General features: G+C 37.3%; 1 protein-coding gene across 9 annotated transcripts in view; it reads right to left on the bottom strand.

Annotated features, from left to right (window-relative positions):
- The window catches only part of LOC128858078 (rapamycin-insensitive companion of mTOR), a 61,716-nt gene that overhangs the window by 4,075 nt on the left and 35,795 nt on the right, over positions 1-21,846 (bottom strand). For all 9 annotated transcript variants that reach the window (XM_054094023.1, XM_054094014.1, XM_054094017.1 and 6 more), the window contains exons 3-19: positions 15,736-15,952; positions 11,970-12,171; positions 11,533-11,891; positions 11,298-11,451; positions 11,026-11,130; positions 10,755-10,959; positions 10,483-10,686; positions 10,048-10,409; positions 9,806-9,982; positions 5,097-5,305; positions 4,735-5,029; positions 4,499-4,662; positions 3,725-4,057; positions 2,566-2,690; positions 1,916-2,480; positions 1,481-1,831; positions 1,326-1,423 (exon numbers count right to left, since the gene is read on the bottom strand). In XM_054094023.1, coding sequence (XP_053949998.1) covers positions 1,326-1,423; positions 1,481-1,831; positions 1,916-2,480; positions 2,566-2,690; positions 3,725-4,057; positions 4,499-4,662; positions 4,735-5,029; positions 5,097-5,305; positions 9,806-9,982; positions 10,048-10,409; positions 10,483-10,686; positions 10,755-10,959; positions 11,026-11,130; positions 11,298-11,451; positions 11,533-11,891; positions 11,970-12,171; positions 15,736-15,952 — 4,125 coding nt within the window. The remainder of the gene's footprint in view (positions 1-1,325; positions 1,424-1,480; positions 1,832-1,915; positions 2,481-2,565; positions 2,691-3,724; positions 4,058-4,498; positions 4,663-4,734; positions 5,030-5,096; positions 5,306-9,805; positions 9,983-10,047; positions 10,410-10,482; positions 10,687-10,754; positions 10,960-11,025; positions 11,131-11,297; positions 11,452-11,532; positions 11,892-11,969; positions 12,172-15,735; positions 15,953-21,846) is intronic.

Here is a 21,846-nt window from a genome sequence, read left to right as displayed (position 1 = left end):
TTAGTATTGGAGAACATCTCGAAGACCTCTCAGAAATTTGGAGATTCTCAAACAATCTTTTGTTCAAGCAGCGACACCAATTACCATGAAAACCGTGTTGCTCCAATAGCAGAATGGCCTAATCGTTGGAAGACTTGTGTAAAAGCGAATACTGACCATTTTGAAAGAAAATTTAAAATCTTTTTTTCAATATTTTCATGATTAAATAAAATGAACTTCATTACAAAAATTATTATAGTTTATAAGCTATAACGGACTTAATTTGTAACAGAACTTTTGGCAGGGCTAAGTACATACCTGTAGTGAGTACCCTAACTACAAGTATAACAGGAGGTGGCAGCATTGAAACAGCTAATTGTTAGGAACCGTAGCTAAGTTCGCTGAAGAAAATTGAATTGCAACTGACTATTCATTCGATGTAAAAACTCACGCGAGTACACAACAAACATTTGTCTTTTATAATTACTTTGATTTGAATAAACGAAGTATAGAACATCGAGGTTCTCTATACCTAACCTATAATCTTAATTTATAATTTCCAGATATTACCAAACAATTTGCCTAAAGGCAAACGCATCGCCTTTAGCTGCTATTGCTAGAAATTAAATTTAAATTTGTGATTTCTTTACATTTTTGAATAAAGAGTTCATTTAGAACTAAAGGGTTTTATAATTACAGGTATTATTTTGAGTAGGATTGCGCTATCGAGAGGTGATTAACGATTTTTTATGGCCAGAATTTGATGGTATTGAACTGGACAACGTTTATTTTCAACAAGACGGCGCTACGTGCCACACAAGCAACGAAACCATTGATATTTTAGGGAAAAGTTTCCGGACCATGTTATCACTCGAAGAGGTGATCACAATTGGCCACCGTGTTCTTGTGATTTAATACCTTGTGACTTTTTTCTTTGGGGCCACGTGAAAGAGAAGGTGTACGCCAACACCTCAGGTTCGATTCAAGACCTCAAAGATGTCATTCGTGAGGCTATCGAGGACATAGAGCAGCCACTTTGCAATTCCGTTATGGAAAATTTATTGAAAAGGATATTGTCCTGTCGTGGTGGTTATTTGCCTGATGTTATTTTCCACTATTAACAGCATACCTTCCTCTTTATAATGAAATAAATATCCGATCATTTATATTAAAAAATAGCATTTTTCTTTGAATATCAAAATAACACCTCTTATTGGAAAACCCTTTACTTTACAGTTATAACCAACATATTTTCAACAATACTCAAATTAATTGTAAGAGTATACAGCTATTTGATTTATCCTATTAATATTGTTTGAATTAACATATCTCTTCGACAGTCTTACCTGCATAACAGGGACCTTTGGAGTCGTTTTGTGCTAGAAACTTTGGTGCGGCTAATGTCGGCAGCGGTACTTGCTGCAACTCTTCGAAATCCAAACGCCTGGAAAACAATAAACTGATTAAAAGTCCTTAGAGCAACAATAGCGAAATAGCTTACGGAATGCGCAGTGAAGATTGTCGATCCAAGCTACGCACTTTTATGCGACGTTGCGATTCACCGAAAGAAGATTTTCGTGGACGCATCACCGACGAACCGAGTGACAGAAACTCAATGCGATCGATGATATCGTAAACGTCTGTAGCCGATTCCGAAACCATCGGCCGACAGTATTTCCGCAGTGAACGCAGTTGTGCATAACCTTTTATGTCCGCCGGACTGAGTGAGGTATGCAGATATGAAGCACCAACTAAGGAAGAACCACGCAACAGCAAATTTCTTTGTGGCGGCAAGTCGACAACAAGATTTGACATACTCGGTATAGGACTTAAAGGGAATTGTTGAAAATCGCTGTAAAATTATTTAAATTTAGTACAGTGTTACAATGTAAAAAAGGCATCACAAATTGAAAACAATAGGCAAACAAGTGCTCACCCCACAGGTGGTATACGCATTGTCACCGACTCACAACTGCTCACGCCCGATGTATTCGAGTCGGTGCACGAGTTGTAGCGGACGCGGTGCGCTGGATAATACATGCCAATCACGCCCACAGCTGTGCCGCTTATTAAGCTAATTACATCTGTCGTTTTCGATTCAGATAGTGAACGCTGATGTTTACCATGACGCATATGCGTGCCTTCTGGTAAGGTTTTTGATTTTACAGCAGCCGCTTGCTGTTGCGACTGCTGTTGTTGTGGTGGTTTTGTTGTGGCATTATCATCGCACGTTTTGCTATTCTCCGCGTTGGTAGCATCTGGAGCATCTGAGCTAGCGCTTGCTCCACCGCCTTCCTGACCAGTTGTACTACTGCTGCTCAATAGCAAATTCCAATAGCTGCCTGTATAGGAACCATCGATTTGATCGTCAATGCCTGTATAATTGTACGGCGGCATGTCTTCATAATGATGCCGCACCGGTGTATAATTATTCGACATCCAATCTTCGGGCTGGTGCACTGGCCAGACTGTGTTACGATCATGGCGTACACTCAGCCAATCTACAAAGTGAATCAATTCAAAATGATAAGTAAGTGAAAGGAAATGACGTCACAATAGATAATGAACAAATAACAAAAAACATACTTAGTTTGTAGAGTATATTTGCACCATCATTTGTGCCACCAATTAAGCCCAATACATTAAAGCAGGTGGCGCGTATCGAGTATACGACACATTTTGTTGCTAGGATTACCAATTTCTCGTAAATTCTAAAATTAAAGTCAATATAAATTTTATTTTAATTTATTATTAATAAATGTTATAAAAATCTTTTTAATGCAAAATTATCGAGCGGATATAAATAATTTCGTTTTATCGAAATGCCAAAAAAAAGTGAGCTTTGTTACAACAAAAGAGTGAGAATCCAAGTTTTAAGTGAGGAATGGAAGTATCAGATTGAGGTTGTCAGGTTGGTGGGGTGTTCGCGGTGCTATTAAGCGATTGGCGGATGCAAAATCCCACCATAATGAATCAAAAAGTGGAAGAAAACACCTCAATAGTGTACGGGATGACCGAAAACTTATACGCAAGTCTCTCAAGCATCGTTAAAAATCCTCTTCTGCCCTGTCGGAAGGAACTGGAAAATCCTTTAGTGCTCGAACAGCTAAAAGATGGTTTCTAGTAGCAGGCTCAGAAGGATGCAAAGCCCGAAAGAAGCCGCGATTTTCAGAAGGAAATCGGAAAAAGCCTTCAGAATGGGCTTTCCGATACCAACCTTTTACGGATGGCGATTGGTCGAATGTTCTGTGGTCTAAAGAATCGAACATAGAAGGAGTCTTAGTTTACATATGTACTTTTAAAATATCAACAACCATAGCTTCTTACCGCAGTTCAATTTCGAGGAAATAACACAAATCTTACAAAAATTTCAATTTTTTTCCGGCACTTGACATCTACGGTCACTTCCGTACTGGTACAGGTCATATTTTACAAATAATTAGTATTCCATTTCAAAGGAATCTACTTACAGAAAGTATGTTTTGATTTAAATACCAAATTTTCGCATTAATTCTCATTGATGTGGATACAAGCAAAAATAACATCTTTGATAAATGAAAAAAGTCATCTGTTACCCGAACAACGAAACGTCCTTAAAGTCCATAGTAGGAGTGACACAATTGCATGAATGAGGTTACGAATTGTTCGCTCGTGCAACACATGCGCCATATTTAACCCCATTTATCGATATTTTACATGGCATACCGCCCCTCCTCCTCTGATTTTCATTCAAATCTACACTTACCTTGAACCTGATTCTGTAAAATATTCAATTCCATTCGAGTGTGTTGATGCATGCCCCACAGCCCAAATGGCCGCTTTCAAGTCCAGACACTCTGCATCATCTGAGCACTTGCCTCTACTAATCACTTCAACCAAATGAGGCAAATCACCATATTTTCTCAAAGCTGTTGTGCCTTGAGCCGTTTGAATCATTTGCCCGTACAGATGAGGTGCTATATTTGGAGGAATTATAATCGGTCGGGTATTGCAGTTGCGGCGACTATAGTGTCCGTCCTCATTGCGTACATGCAATGTTAAACTGGAATGTGTATTAGCGTCGACAAGCAGCACATATCTGCGAAAATGAATTTTATATATAAAACAATAACAATAAAATCAAAAAATATGGACTATAAAAATGAAACAATCAAAATTTTAGTTTTTTTTCTCCCTCTTTCTCTCTTTATTTCTCTCTCTTTCTCTCTCACTCTCTTTCTTTCTCTCTCACTCTCTCTCTTTCTCTCTTTCTTTCTCTCCCACTCTCTCTCTTTCTCTCTCACTCTCTTTCTTTCTCACTATCCCTCTCCGTCTCTTTCTCTAGCTTTCTCTTTCTCTCCATCTCTTTCCTTCTCTCTCTTTCTCTTTCTCTCTCTCTATCTTTTTCTCTCTCTCTTTTTCTCTCTCTCTTTTTCTCTCTCTCTTTTTCTCTCTCTCTTTTTCTCTCTCTCTTTTTCTCTTTTTCTCTTTCTCTCTTTTTCTCTTTCTCTCTTTTTCTCTTTCTCACTTTCTCTCTTACCGCTTATTGTAGCCATTCTTCCAGTACTCAATCTCTTCCTGAATGCGCGCTTTCAAATGATTTAAGCCACGTGAAAGGGAGTAGTAACGCGCCATTAGTAAACGCCCAACATCGCCGAGTGACTTAAGATTCGGCCATATGCTAACAATCTCTTCGAGATAATACTTAACATGAAGAAGAGAACAAATTTAATACTTTAATAATAAAACATCCAATTAATGTCTCTGCTCAGCTACCTTTTCATGACAAGCCTCTTCGAGCACATCCAAAGCCGCCAGCACCACACTGCGATCTGGGTCTTTCGTTTGCTGGATTATCAACGGTATACCCCACACTTCGAAGTTGTGTAATCGCGCACGCAATAACACCGTTAAAAATTGTGTGGCATACAAGCGACCACTACGAATCTTTGCTGCCGTTAAAGCCTTTTCCAGCACTTTACGTGTCACCGATTCCAAAGAGTAATCCAGACCAGAGACAGTTAGCTTCACATAGCAGATATGATCTGTGTTGCGCACTAAATTGATTAAGCTGCAAATGAAATATAAACAAATAATTACATTTACTACCCATAGATTTAAATAATATCGGAACTTACTGCTCAAAAACAGCCGTGTCAGTTAAAATACGAATACCCTTTTGTACGCGACACATGCGGCCAATGTATAAAAAATACTGCTGACACATTGTGTTGCTCATGTGCTGTGGACTAAAGAGGCAATCGTGTACGCGACTCGATGTGCTCACTGCTAACAGTTGCTTGCTAATATCCGAAAAGTAGTCGGTGAGTATACGGATGCTCTCCATCTATAAAAAAAGTGGAGATAATTAAATATTTTAGTATTTATAAAATTATATTATATTTAAATGGCAAAATAAATTTTTGATATTTATTGCAAAATTGTTGAAATTCAATTTACATCACAGATTACAAATTTTAAAACAACCGAACTCGTTCCTCTACTGACAGACGGTTCTACAGTTGTCCACAAAATAATAGGGGTGCGGGCACGAAAAACTATCAATACTTAACTTTTCTGTAACACATATAAGTAACGCCGCCCCATAGCGGTACACCTAACGGGACACTAATAAAAAATATGAAGCAAATTTTGTTGATGCGGTAGTTATCTTAGAGCAGAATAAATTTTTTTCGGAGACACGTATTAAGGTTTTGAACAAAATAAAAGGAGTGATTTCATCAAAATAACTTTTAACTTCAAAGATAGGAGTTAAGTTAAAATTCACCTTCTTTTAACAGACCTCGTATACAAAAAATCGAAAAGTAAGTAACTTTCCAGCAATTTCAATAAAGAATTGTTAATTTATGTATTGCGTTTTGGATCCTAGACTGCTCAACTGGTATCCAATCAAATTAGTAGTAAGAGATTCACCCAAAAGATCTAGATCACTAAGACCTAGGATGACTGGATAATTCTCACAAAGGCTTTTTAATCAAAGTAACATACAGGGTGGCCGCCGAAGCCGAATGGGTAACTACCATTCGGAATCCAGAGAGAACGTAGGTTCGAATCTCGGTGAAATACCAAAGTGAAGAAAAAGTTTTTTCTAATAGCGGACGCCCTTCGGCAGGCAATGGCCAACCTCCGAATGGATTTCTGCCATGAAAAAGCTCCTCATAAAAAGATATTTGCCGTTCGGAGTCGGCTTGAAACTGTAGATCCCTCGATTTGCAGAACAACATCAAGGCGCACACTACAAATAAGAGGAGGAGCTTGGCCAAACACCCAAAAAGGGCTTACTCGCCAAATATATATATAACATACAGGACATAAGGAAGGGTTTAGAATCCGGTCACCACGCATACAATTTATTTTCAGATGAATCCAAAATGACGGAAGGAGTAGAAGCGGCTGTCTTCTGTCCGATCTGTTGATCTCCAAAAGTTTTTCAAAGCAGCAGAAACATCTTCATCGATAGTCAAACAACTTAATTCAATAATGGCATTAATGACTAGCTCGGAATGCATGCAACACTGTAGATCCAAAATGGACGAACTCTGCGAGAATAGACAGGTTACAATTTACTGGGTACCAGGACACAAGGGACTAGAGGGAAATGTAAGAGTTAAAGAGCTTTCTAAGGCAGGGACTCACTTGCCTAAAATGAGTACGTCGAACATATATCCCTCACTCTCAGTTTTGAAGATGGAACTAGACGAAGAACTAGATCTGGAAACACAGTCTATATGGGAAGCTTCGACCTGCCTGAGTATTGCCAAAATAATACTACGAAATTGCAACACGAAAACAATCCACCTTATTTTATCACTCTTAAGGAATGTGAAATATTGGTTGGAGTATTGACGGGACATTGTCTCACTCCACATCACGCTGCTGAAATGGGATTGGTCCCGAACAACGCGTGTAACTTATAAAAGAAGAAGAAAGGGGTACGTTAGAACACCTGGGAGCGGTATACTTTTCATGTCTGATGGATATTTCTGACAAAAGTTTAATCTATTTATTAAAACTCACCAAGACATGTATCACGAACTATGTTTAACACTGCGCGACAACAACAGTGCTAGCCCTACGGGCCTTTGTGGTCCATGTGAAATCTATTCAGATCAGCCAGATATACCTAACCAAACTTTTGGACCATAGTGGGTAGAGAAAGGGACGGTAAAGAGGAAAAGCGAATAATGGCCAACAGGCTAAGAAAGCAGCGAAAGGCATACAAGAAAATTCAAGATTCCATAAGATGTTTTGCTTAGATGGTACCAACTGCATTAAATTACGAAAATAAGGAAAAATCTCGCGGGCGAAAGCACAATATATCCGTTCAAGACGATTGTAATATAATAAGTAATCCATTTGCATCAGCCAAAATCATGCACGACGACCTTAGTTTGCCAGTTAGTACCGAAACTGGGCATAGGAGTCCACGAAACGTACAGCTACTGACAAAGAATCACGTGAAAGCCCGTTTAGAGTTTGCAGAAGTGCATGTGTTCTGGCAGTACAGGCTCCAGAAAGTATGTTCGGCGCCCACCCAACACGGAATAGAATTCCCAATTCACCACAAAAACGGCGGCGCACATGGTGGAGCTAAGGTCATGGTATGCGGTAGCTTTTCATATAGCGGAGTAGGTCCAATTTATTTAATTGAAGGATTCAAAGGGCATATGTGACAATATTAGACAAAGTAATGTTACCATATGCCACATGAAATATGCCGCTGAAATGGGTATATCTGCAGGATAATGGCCAAGGCATACTAAAATGATGGGGTAGGATCAATGGGGTTCTTGAAGACTTGACAGTACAGCGTAGCCATCGGCATTCATCATCTACCTGTGTTTTTTGACAGGTTGGGTCCAAAGAGAGATAGGTTTTAGGTGAATGGACTTAAGAGGTCATGGAAATGGGTGGTTAGTATGGTGCGTATCGATTCTCGAGTTTAAAGAATGTGGGATTGTCAGAATTTTCAAAAAATTTGATTTTCTTAAAGTATAATATCCTTAAAATATTGATGGAAAATTTGAAGTGAATCCCACAAATACTTTTCGATTTATTTAACTATTAACAAAGGGCGCTCGGACGCTCCAAGTAGCTAGCAGCAGCTGCAGATAAGAGTGGCAGATAAGTGCGCTAACGATAACACTCGAGAAGGTAGAATGGTACGTCGGCAACAGCAAATCGATATTTTGGAAGCTGCTATGACAGCTGAAGAACTATTATATGGCTCAGGAATAGATGACACAGTGTAGGTACGTAAATCTACATAAGTCGATAGGAAAACTTTAAATGCCTTTTTCTCAAAACTATGTGTTTTGAACTGTATCTTAAAACCCGCTTGGTAGATTTCAATAAAATGTATACTGCTTTCAAAAAACATGAAAAACTCGTGCCTGATCGAAGGATTTTTTTTTTCAAACATTTCGATTTTTTTTAAACAATTAATTGTCGGTTTTTTTTCTCGAAAATCCGAAAAATATTTCCTGAGTCCGCCATATTGTTAATTTTGAAAAAAAGCTACGATCAGGCACAGTATTGTCTATTAATAAAACTAATTTCTCTTGCCCAATTGATTTTAGATGAATTTCCAAGGACTTGTGATGATCACCGCAAGAGACTTCTGGAGAAACGGGTTCCACACAAACAGCGATAACTTTTGCAATTATTTATTTATATTTTTTTTTAAATTTTGTTAAAGTCAAGTCGAAACATGATGTATTGATGCTATGTTTTTATTTTTGTTAAATAAAGCAATTGACTAGCAAAAAAAAAATTATTGAAAATCATAATTTTTTCGGGCTTCTGACTACCCCTAACCCCTTTTTTCCTTGTTTACTCCTCTCGGGAGCTTAGGGCCTCGACAAGACTCTTCCATCGATTCCACGGCAGTCGGTTCTACGTTACCGAAACGACCCGGATTTATATCCGGCCAAGGATTGCCACTCCAGCAGCAATCCCCGTATGTAAGAATGGGGAATGTTTATGCTACTACAACAACAACAACAAGACTCTTCCATCGTACACGGTTCTGTGCTGCTATTTTTACACCGTCCCATGAGATGTCGGCATCTGCTAGTTCGCGCTGCATCAACCTTTTCAAGTGTTTTTTGGTCGACCGCGACCTCTGCTCCCTTACGGCTTCCAGTCCAGTGCCATTCTCGTGATGCTAACCCCCTTAACCTACTCCAATACTGTGCCAAGATAGCGCGTGTCTCACGAGGTAGCTGAAGCTCTTCATCTGCGATGGGTGGTGGTTGAACTCTGATGATGGAATTCGGGGATCGGGAATTAAGGAAGGTGGTAAGAAATTCTCGATGATTGTTGTTTAATGCCTGTCTATAACCTGACTGATTCAGTAGTGGTAGTTGTATTGAGTCCTGTTTATAGCGTCGATTTCTTTACTTAATCTGTACAGCTCGTGCAATTGCAATTTATATTTACAATACTCCCAAATCTATACTTTCGCTAAAATAATCGGTTTTTCTGAATTTATAACCTTTTTATGATTATGTTTTAAAGGCTGTATAACTTCTGATTTTCCTGTAGCGTAAAGCTGAAGCGCGACTAAACAATTTTTAGAGCCTGCATTATTAGTTCATATTTTAGATGTGCTGTGTATATGCACATACAAAAATGCCTTGTTAAATAATTTCATAATCTCCTCCATTTTTATTCCCATAACTCTTGCTCGGAACCGTATGCAACTTTTATTTCCAATACGCACTGCGCATTTATTGTAAGCGCCATCAGAATATTATTTACTAGTTTTTCCATTTATGATAATCCTTAACTTTAAAATAATTCTATTCATCATCTTATTACATACCATTGGACTAGCCAAAAGCCAATCTATGAAGTCCAGTCCAGCAACCACGAAAGCTGGTATTGCTCTTCCATGTGCTAAATCCTCGTGAGAAAACCGATTTTTACTCGGTTTGTAATAGTCCAAGAGCGTTTTTAAAAAATTATTAACAGTATCATCTACCCTACGCATTACGTTCGACTGCAAAGATAAAATATTACTCCCTTGTTTTTGTAAGTTATATCAAATATTTAAACGCAACATACGCGCAAAATAGTTATAACAATTTCCCAATCCCAATTGCTTATATCGGGTGAAGCCAGTACATTGGAATCACGTATTAATTTCGCCACACGTTGATTTTCGAAGAAAGGCAATAGTTTTCGCTTAAAACGAAAACTCGAACGACGCGATGAAGATGACTGTGTGTTCGACTCATCGCTCGATGAAACCGAGTCCAGGCGCTGACGATCACCCGTAATAAGACCACCGCCAGCAGTGATACCCAGAGTGCCGCCACCTGTTATTTGGCCAGCAGCTCCAGATGATGGCAGCGCATTACCACTGAACGAACGCGCATGATCCTGCGCGTTGATTTCACGACGAAACAGACGCGTTTGTATTAAGGCTAGAACGAAAAGAGGAATATATTCCATAAGGCTGCGATCTTAATTCAGTATACAGCAACAGCAGCAACTTACATCCCCCTTGTATAATACTATCCAAAAATAAACTACATGAAGCAGGACGATTGCGTAGCATTTTTTGGTAATTTTGTAAAGCTGATATTGCGGCGGTCGCATTTTGATTACCCTGAGTTGCGTGTGAAATTAGTGTAGGTAGAGCGGGGCTGGTACTACAAATATCAGCAGGCAAATGTGTGTGCATTAAGTTCAGAATTTTACCTACAAATAATAAAAGTTGATTGTATTAAAAGATGGCAACCACATTCCCAAAACACATGTTTACATACCAATTAGCACAGTTGCACGCACCGATAGATGTGCATCGCTCGACCTGATTACCTCGACGAGTGCATTTAGGAGTCCAGTCTCTAGAAAACAGTACAACAACAATGACAAATGTTGTTCACAAACATTTGGTGCGCGCGCTGCCAAACTTGGCAGAATACAGCGACCCTCCATGGCAACAAAGCCATTGCTGAGCAACCACGCATCCTGAAATTATACATTTTGCATGTTTTATTTATTTTAATGTTAATTTTGAAAATTCTTTATTCATACCTGAAAATCTGAAGGATCAACAGTCTGCAGCGCTACCAAATAGTCATCCGTCCAGGGTAGTTGCGGAACATTTAAAAGCTCATAAAGCAAATCCAATATAGCTTTCTATAGAGGAAATAGTGGCACAAGTGAATTATATAGCAAAAAAATAAGTAAAGATAAGCTGAGTTCGAGCACAGCCGAACTTTATATAAGCGGCGCAAATGAATGCAAACAGTGAAATTTCTGTCAATTTAACGCTAATAATAGAATAACTGCATTCTTGTACTTACTCTAACTTCAATTTGATTTAGATACAACGTATCCACTATTGCTTTCAAGCCCGATGGCTTACTGGGATTACAAAACTCAATAGTACCAGTCCAGCTGCGTAATACCGACAACAACGCCAGGCGACAGCTGGTGTAACGTAACTCGCGGGCATCTCTAAAGTAAGTAAAAAAGTAGAAACAGAAACAAATAATTAGTAAACTAACCGCTTGGTCAAATCCAAATGGGGGTACATACTTGTTTTTGTCCATGATGCCCAAACGGTATGTAAAATCACAATATGGAGCAGCGAGACAATCTAACCGCACACCCGATATGTTGCGAGTCTGCGGCCATTCCAGCAAATAGAGTAACACGCCACACAAACTCTCCGCAATGCGAGGATTGTGGCATTCCAGAACGTTGCGTGTAATTGCCGTAACACCGCCACAGACGATCAACAGCGTAGGATTTAGCACCGCAAATTCACACAGTGTTGCCAGACAGGCGCGCAGCATATTATCACCATCTTCGATGCCACTATCGGCGAGTGAGACCAGACAACGCACCAGCACGGGATTGATATCGGCAGGCGAAATGGCCAGCATCTTCCGAATCTATAAGAATGCCAAAGGAATATTAGGAAATAGTGATAGAATAGGAGGAGACTTTCATTATTTTACACATTTACTCACCAATTTCAGTGCTTGTACGCGTTCGTCGTCATTCTTCAGTAGCACATTCTTTAGCAGCACATCGATGGAACGGCATATCAAGTGTTGCAGCTGCATAGAATTGAATATTTTAACATCGCGCGGTGTAACCAGGATATAGCGGATGGTACGCAATGCGGCGGCACGCACTTGCGTAAATGTGTGAACTAGCGAGGCGCTTAACCTTTAAAGAAAAGTTTCATTGATCAATAAAATAAGTCAGGTATGTGATCATGCGTTTAGTATTCCATTATTAAGTAAACTGGGTATAGCTCCTATAAAAATTTAAGCTCTAGATTCCAGAATGTCATGCTTTAGCTATTCAATCAAGTGATATAGAACACGAAGTTTCAAACGCATACATAAAATTGTTACCGGACGAACAGCGCAAGCCAGAAGCAGCAGGCAAAAATGTGCACCTGGACGCCTGAAACTTTATCTCTAGTATGAGCCAGCCAACCGTTATTATTATTATTATTTTCCTTTCCACTCCGATTGGAGCATAGGCGTCAACCGTTAGGTTCGCGACAAATCCCACGAAGCAGCTGACACTTTCTTCTGCATTCTTGGATAATGAAACCAAGGATCGTGTTAGCAGAAGGCTGCATAAACTAACCAAGTACCATCGCGTCACTTGCTTTAACCGAAAATTACATGAAGGGCAAGCGAAAGTCTTTAAAGTCATTAGCCCTGAGGGAATCTGTAAGATGAGTGGGTATGCTTGAATAAATCATTTTACAGAGGTTATTAATTTGTTTCACATCATTCTAAATAGGGTTTCAGGACATAGGAGCATAGGGGGAAATGAAATTGCTGATGAACTTGCCACGAAGAGGACTGAGTTGGTCTCAGAGACCTCCTACCCGGTCATCGGCATCCCCCTGCCTGTTGTTAAAGGGGAACTGCACAACTTATTTCTCAGGAAAGCGCAGAAAAGATGGAGCTCCTTTTGTCCATCTGCTATTTCGAAAACCCTGTGGCCCCAGTACAATATACGGAGGACCCAGAAAGTCCTGGAGAGTTCACGCCATTCAATTTCCAAACTTGTAGACGATCGGCTCACACGCGAAAAATCTTAGTTTACCATTTAACACCCATTGTAGAAGCTGTGGGGACCTTTCAGAGAAGAAGACTGTTGAGCACTTTCTCTGTAAATGTCCGGGTTTGGCAGCTAGACGATTAAAATCACTGGGTGTTCCTTTCTTAGACAGCCTGGGGCAGTGCACCAACCTAAATCCCAGCAATCTTCTCCTTTACATCAACAGCTCTGGCTGGCTGTAGATATCTGAATATTGCAGGTCTCATAATAGTATCAAAACGGCGCTTTGTAGAGTGTCAGATTGGTACTTCAACCATTTCACCTACCTACCTAGCTACTCTGAATAGGCTTGAAATGCGTAGAGAGAGGATGCTAGGAATGCCGCCCACTAGCTTGAAACTTATCCCCAGATATTTAACCTTCACCCACAATAGTTAAAATATTTTAGACGTTTTTACGTCCACTTTTATGCACCAGTTGTTCTCAGCAACACACATCTCGGCACATCTCGCAAAGTTTTACCGCCGCAGAACTCAACGCCATGAACATTCAGCTGAATCGTGATCTAAGACAAAAAATAACCTATTGAAAGCCTTAATTAACGCAGCGTTACTGGAATACATCGAAACTCTTCCTTGGTATGTTATTTCTGAACGGCATCCCCTCAACGAGGCTTTTATACTCTTCCACAAGGAGCATATTGTAATGCACTGCTCTTAATTTCCATTGGAGTTTTATCGCAGAAGCCACCCCAACGGGCACCTATAGGAAGCTGAGACGGCTCCTAGACACATCGGAACTCTAGGGATATCTAAACGCTCTTGTTAGTTGGCCGGTGGTTTGCCGCTTATCGGCGAATCCTGTCAAGATGGAGCTCGTTCTATTTACGAGGAAATATAAAATATCCAGAACTCAACTTCCCTCAATAGGGGGCGCTCCGTTGGTGCTTTCTGACAAAGTGAAATACCTAGATCTAATCAGTGACAGTAAGCTTACGTGGAAGCCCAACATTGAGGAGAGGATAAGGAAGGCAACAGTCGCAATAGATAAATACAAGGGCTTTAATGCCATTATAAAGCTAATTTTACTGGATAGATTCATTGTCTGGTGGAACTGACTGGAGAGGATGATATCGGTGAAGAAGCTGGAGAGAGCTGTACTTCTGGAATCAGTGGGCGCTTCGAACTACTGCTACTCTAGCGCTTAACGCAAATTAAATGTGGTACCTGTAAACATGGCAGGCAAAAATGCCGCTGCACGTGCCACAATCAGACTGAGAGGCTCGGGCTACACTTGAAACTTTGAGTTTATCCCCTTGACGACTGATCAACGTATACCCTGGACGCGATGCAGTATTTGAAGACACGGCCTGATGAACCTGTTCACGGATGGCTGGAAGTTGGAAGGAAGGATTGGTGGAAGAGTATTCTCCGAAGAGCTGCCACATCAGACCCAATTTCAGATTACCTGACCACTACAAGTGTGTAAGTAGTCGCAATAAAAAAACGGTTGATTGCCTGCTCACTTGTGTTATAACCGTCATGGAAGTAAATATTTACTTCGACAGCCAAGCGGCAATTAGGGCCTAGGCTCGATGACAGTGGTCAGGGAATACCAGACTTCACTTTTGATGGTATCCAAATTCTTCGATATAGTGCTCATCTGTGAACCTAATTATAGTGGCATTGCGGCAAACTGTGAGGCAGATGAAATGACTAGACAAGGGACCTGTGAGGTAGTTTCCCCGCGAAAGGAGAGCATTGAGATTCCCTTGACCACCTGCAGTCTACTTCTGAAAGGATGGGGTTCGCGCCAACTCAGCGAGCGCTGGGCAAGTACATAAACTTGGAAGGGCGCGACATATTTCTGACCACAGATCGGAAGCGCTAGAGGTTGACAATATTTCAGCTCTCGAATTTCGTGAGTGCCTTACAGTCCTTTTTGCGTCAGCTTTATGAAGTATGAGATAAAATCATCTCAGTACCTGCTGCCCCTACTCTCGAGGGGCTAGGATTTAGGCAACTTGGCTCTGACATCTTTCGCTCGTCATTCACATCGATGCATTCTTGTCTTGTTTATATATGTCGAAGTTTGTGAAAAAATTGTCACATGAAAATGTTCATGGTTTCATTAAATTTTCTAGCAACGCTAATACGGCTCACACATCAAAACATTTCGCTTTTGGTGAAATATGTCGAGCTTTCCCATAGAAATATTAGATGGCTCTTGACAATACTTGAAGTGATCAAGACCAGAAATATATATTGCAGCCCTCGTAATATACATTGAAATCTGAGACATATTTGGAAGACTCTAGAAATAATATTTTACGAACGATATTAAAGAATTAGTGGACATACGATCATTACACTAACAAAAAATAAGATACAATTTTCACGAAAAAGTTTTGTTTTTCTTTATTAGTTAAAGTACTTATCGGTCTGCTCTCGTATTGCTAATCGCTGTTAGAGCATGTAATATTTTATTTTCGTGATGTAATTTTTTTAACAAATGTTGTCAACTGGATTACAAGATGGAGTTCTTTAATAACAACTAATGCATATTAGCAAGAGACGGCGAGTGCAAAATAATATCACATTTAAAAAATAAATTATGTAGCGAATCCCTCTATTTAATCCAACTTAAATCCGCAGGTCGTTACCAAAAAATATATTGGCAACAATAAAAACATAAAAACACTCAACTTACCCATAAAGCAACTCTTCCGTGTTAAATCCTAAATTGCTTTTTGCAGTCTGCTGCTCTGACTGTTGTTGTTGGCAAAGTGTGGCCAGCCCATTAAGCAAAAAGAGGCGCTTCGTGTCGCGTGTGTCACGGCAACATAGCGCCGTGTAGATATCATAGGCATTCTCTGCATTGGATTTCTTTGGATCCAGCCGATAATAATCTTCGGGATCTTGTGGAACTGCAAAGGGAAAATGAGAAGAAATATGCCGTCAAAGATAATTTATTATTCAAGCAGCGCAGAATGTTTTTACTAATTATCAAATCTTGCTTATGAATATCAACTAATGGATAAATGATATTGGATTTACGAAATTATTGGGTTGGTGTTAAAATAAATATAAAAAATATAAAAAAAGAGTGAACGAAATGATAAAAGAAAATGATTTAATTTTCTAATCTGCCAGCAGCCAACTGCCAGTGTCTTAATCGACAAATCCGTTGTGATGAATTCATAAATGATACAACAAATGTAAAATGAAAGAAATTGCTGTTTCAGCTTCATGCTACGATAAACTCGGCAAATCAATGATTTTTTTATCTTATTTTGGATAGGTATTTTTTGGGTTTGTCCAGTAAAATCGTCAACGTTTTTAACTTCGGTATACCGTTGGTTGCACCCATTTATTTATGGACGTCTTCTGCTGCATATGTACGTGGCATTTTTGGAGCATTAGGGTTTTTACTTGGGACACTGCTTCAAATCGTTTTTCTTACGCGGAAATCATTTTGTAAAAACAAAGTACGCTTTTTAAATTTCTGACAGAACTAGCAAATTGCACGCGTATTGCGAAAGGGATACGCTTACTTAGTAGTATTTAATTTTTTTTAGATACATTCTGTCAAAAAAGTACCAGGGATTGTTCAATAAGACGCAAAATTTGTTTAATAATCAAAATTTATTTTGTCGTCTTCAAAATAGACTCAATTCGAAGCAATACATATATGCCAACGATAGAACCAATCATTAAAGCACCTTTTAAACGTGTTTGAGAGATCTTCCTCAGCCCCTTCAGCGAATTCTTCTTAATAGCTTCTATCGACGGCATCCTCAAAGCGATGTCCGCGGAGTGGCAATTTAAGTTTTGGGAAAAGGCAAAAACAAAATCAAAAATTTACCATTGCCTGTCAAGGAGCGACTGCTATTGGAAGCTACTTTTCTATCAAATAAAATTTTATGTTCACCATAATTCCATTGCATACTGACTCTGTTTATACTTCTTCAAATCTGCAGATGACGCTAGAGGCAGATGCTTGGCGACTTTTTAGTTCCTCAAATAGTTGAAATTCAGCCATATTCCGGGCCGTTAACATAGTAGTGAACCTATTTACAAAAAAAGTTACTTGTATTTTAGGGACGAGAAAAATACCTTCTGAATCGACGAAAAAAAAGTTGCTTCGAAAAATAAGCGAATACAGTTAATCGACTAATCGTTCAATTATTCATTTATTTCTTTGTTTAAATTTTTTTATTAACACTTTTTTCTATTATTATTTTTATTTTACTTATTTTTTTTTTTTAACAATTTTTTTTATTATTATTTTTATTAACTTTTTTTTATTATTATTTTTATTAACTTTTTTTTATTATTATTTTTATTAACTTTTTTTTACATTGCTTTTACATTTTTTTTTACATTTTCTGTTTTTTTGTATTAACGCGTTTTTTATTTAAATTCTCTTTTGTTTTTATTTTTCTATTTAAATTTTATTTTTTTATTTACATTTTTTTTATTTAAATTTTTTATTTAAGTTTTATTTTTTTTTTATTTAAATTTTATTTTTTGTTATTTAAATTTTATTTATTTTTTTTTTTAAATTTTATTTTTTTTTTTTTAATTTTATTTTTTTTTTTATTTAAACTTTATTTTTTTTTATTTAATTTTTATTTTTTTTTTATTTAAATTTTATATTTTTTTTATTTAAATTTTAAATTTTTTTATTTAAATTTTATTTTTATTTTTTTTTTATTTAAATTTTATTTTTATTTTTTTTTTATTTAAATTTTATTTTTATTTTTTTTTTATTTAAATTTTATTTTTATTATTTTTTTTATTTAAATTTTATTTTTATTTTTTTTCTATTTAAATTTTATTTTTATTCTCTTTTAATTCAAATTTTCTTTTTATTCTTTTTAATTTAAATTTTTTTTTTTTTTTTTTTTAATTTAAAATTTCTTTATATTTTTTTAATTACATTTTTTTATTTTTTTTTTTTATTTAAACTTTGTTTTTATTTAAATTTTCTTTTTTTTTACTTTTTGGTTGTTTAAATTTTCATTTGCTTATTAGTTGTGTGCACCAAAATTAGTTGTGTGCACCATTAGAAGAATTCGCCTCTGGGGCGGCCTGTGAAAATTGACTGGACATACAAAAATAATTGATTTCTATTCATGAGCACTACACCTACATATATTTGTTGTACTAAAAGAAAATTAAATTAATTAAATAAAAACCACACCTCGCATGACCACAATTTAATTATATTAAAAAAATGAAGGATCTCATTTCATCGGTAGGGATACCCCAGCGTATGTTTACGAGTAAATACATGTAATTAAGAATCCCTCAACTGTCGAATAACCACAAACGTGTTGAAATTCAAACGGACTTCAAGGTGTGAAAGTTAATAAAAACAAAAGAAGAACTCAACTTAAATTTCATTGGGGCGTTGAACGCAGAAATTTAATACGGCACTAACCTACGACACACATGACAGACATCCTTCCAACGCTACATCACTTGTATGTGCGAGTATAAGTAAGTACAAGCTTTGTTGGTGCATATGTATGTATACAGAAAGGGTAGCGAAAAACTGCGTCCCTTCACAGTTTACGCAATTTCCAACGAATATTTAACTTAACACGCACATATACTAATGTGAGTGTACAAGCATTTATATGTGTATGTGAAAAATGCATCCATTTATGTAGGTTGATTGTCTGAACCGAGACAGCAATTTATTCAGGAACTACGCACAGCAATACCGTTTGTCTACGCACTTGTATAGGTGTACTCAAAAACAAAAACAAAATGCAGCGAAGGCTCTATAAGAATAAAGAAACTCGAACACACATTGAGGACAACCGACGATGAGAGTGCGCATGGCTACGGCATACCAACGATCCAATAGGCTGATGAACAGCACAGTACAGTGCTTAAGGATTAAATTTCATTTTCTGAATGGATATCGAGATGTTACTGGAATGCATATGTGCATACATACATATATAAGTATAAGGCTTTGCATACTGTGCGGATGTATGTGTGTATGCACATATAGCTATATTGACGCATTGACGAACGCTTAAGTGCAATTAACAGAGAAGCCTCAAGTGTTGATGAAATAATTTCGCACCTAGAAGTAAAAAAATCTATCCACAGCTATACAAAAAATAATAATAATAATAACAAAGTGATTCGAAAAACCGTTTACTTTATTTCACTATTAGGTTAGGGGATAGTGAGTTGTGAGCCCATTAAAATGAGTCTATAAATTACACAGGTCGAGAAGTTTTTTTTTTTGATGACTTTGTACAATATTTTTGTGCGCTGAATACGATTCTGGTGTCAAAAAGTGTCCGTCATGTCATGGCTTTGAGAAAAGTGGGCGCAAAAGCCCAAAAAAACATCCTGTTGGAGTTCCTACTACCACTTTTCTGAAACTCGGACATAAAGCAGTCATTTTCACAACCTTAGCTGACATTTTTTAAATTTTATTCGTCATCTAGGATTCGCCATTTTGAATTCTGAAAAACTGTCATCGGATTTGTAATCAGCGGCAGTCACCGAAAACCTTCGAATATTAATTTTTATGAGCTTGGCTTAATGTAGTTTAGTAAATTACTTTTGAAGCGTTATATATGTGTTGTAAAGGGTTAACTCCTTTTTTACTAAGACTAAGCCGTGTTGTTTTTATTGGCGCTTGCATTTATACTGTCAGCGTCAAAAGAAGTGTACGTCACATATTGACAAATTTTGACTATTTATTTACATATTTTTTAATATCAATTAAAATTAAATCAATCAAAATATAGTTCATACTACAACAAAAACCTCTCAGCAAGCAATGGCAAATCGACATATTTCTACCATAAAAAGCTTCTCGTAAAAACTAGAGGTACGGTACGATACTCGGTGATGGTATAAAACTGGAAACTCTTTATTTGTAGGACAGCATCAAGGCGTTCATATTAAGTTGAAAGATGAGCTCTGCCGATCGAAAAACTTCCCACCTGCATTCGTTCCTTTCTTCAGCAACATACAATTAACAAAAACAGGAGATGCCAACGCATTGAGCTACGAGGCTTATGAGCCATGAGTCATAGTAGGAAGCCACATTATATCAAAAACATATTTCATCATCATAACAGCAATTACAGCTCGGGGTGAGCCAGCGTTTCCTTCGCAATCGTGCTCCATACAACTTGGTTCATTGCTTCGCATTTTCTAGCATTTATACGGCGTAAATCGGCATCAACATCGTTTGCCCATCTTCTTGGCGGTCTTCCACGTTTTTTAATGCCCATCATAATAAGAGTTGGAGGTATTTTTTGTAATAGTGCTGTCGTCCATTCTGAATAGGTGTCCAAAGGCACAATATGTTGACCTGATATCAGCTAATCGATCTCATTATTATATCTAATTCTCTAAGACCCATCAGCTTTCCTTCCTGGTCCAAATATCCTTATTAGGATTTTATGCCCAAAACGGAGAAGGAAGTTCTTTCTTTTAGATTTCATTACCCATGCTTCTCAGCCATATGTTGCTACTGGTCTTACGCAGGAGGCTGTAGATTTGTAGCTTAAACGATATAGTAATTTATTTTTGAGAAGTTTCAGGTGAGCAAAATAACTTGTATTAGCACATTGTAGTCTATCATTCACGTCGATTAGGGAGTCTCCAACGCTGCTAAGGTTTACACCCAGGTATTTAAAACTCTCCACTGGCCCGACCTCCAAGTTGCCATAGCAGGTGGCGCTTAAACACCTAACGAAGTATTTTCTCTTATCGACATTAACTTCAAGGCCGACTAGGTTTGCTTTAGTTATCAGCTCCAGCGTACAATGGGCAAGTGTGCGTTGGTTTCTCGCAACGATAGCAAAGTCGTCAGCATAGCCGCAGATCAGGAGGATATTCATGAAAATGGTAGTCGATTCCCAAAAAATGGGAAAAATTATCAAGTCAACTTTTTGCATATTACTAAATTATAATTTTTTGACTTACTTTCATTATGGAAGAATTAGAAAAAGAAAATAAGAAATAAATAATAAAAAATAAAGTTACAATAAATGTAAAAAATGCAAAACGTTATAAAACTAGTACGAAAGACTAAACTAGGTCCGAACCGAGCTTTATATACTCGCGCACATTTTACTTAAATTTAATCTTCGATTGTTGTCAATTATTGGAAATAAAAAAAACACATAAACAGTGAGAGTTAAAGCATAGAGATGGACGGAAACTTAACCTTAACATATAAAATGTAGACGAAGTCTTAAACCGATCTCAATGATAATTCCATATTGGATTAAATGAGTTGGGGAGCAATGCATGTATCAAGTTTGGGCGAGTTTAAATAAATTAACGAGTACACCCATTTATCCAAAAGTCCGCACGGCATCACCTATTTTTCATTTCTTATTTATTTACTTGAATTCATTATTTGTGTCAAATTTGAGTAATTTTAATTTGCCAAGTTTTAACTATATTATTATTTTTGGATTTAATTTTTTTATGTTTGTATAAAACGAACACCGAAAAACATTGAGTGCAAAGAATCCAACTTTCTACAAAATTCACCCAAAAAGCGACTCAAAAGGCTAAATTTAAAATGAGAAATGCATTGATATAAAATTGACAAAAATCCCGGACACAGCCAAAATTGCAGTAAACGAAATCATGTCATAGTATAAGCCATATTTTTGAAAAAGTTTATTTATGAAAAAAATATAAATTAAAAACAAAAATCTATATACGAGTATGTATATATACAAAAAAAAAAAAAATAATAATAATAATAAAAAAAATAAAATAAAAAAAATAAAAAATAAAAATATATAAAAATTTAAAAGAA

This window comes from Anastrepha ludens, chromosome 3, assembly GCF_028408465.1.
Source record: "Anastrepha ludens isolate Willacy chromosome 3, idAnaLude1.1, whole genome shotgun sequence".
Classification (NCBI taxonomy): domain Eukaryota; kingdom Metazoa; phylum Arthropoda; class Insecta; order Diptera; family Tephritidae; genus Anastrepha; species Anastrepha ludens.
The sequence above is the reverse complement of the archived record's forward strand: the minus strand, read 5'-3'. Positions and strand labels throughout refer to the sequence as shown.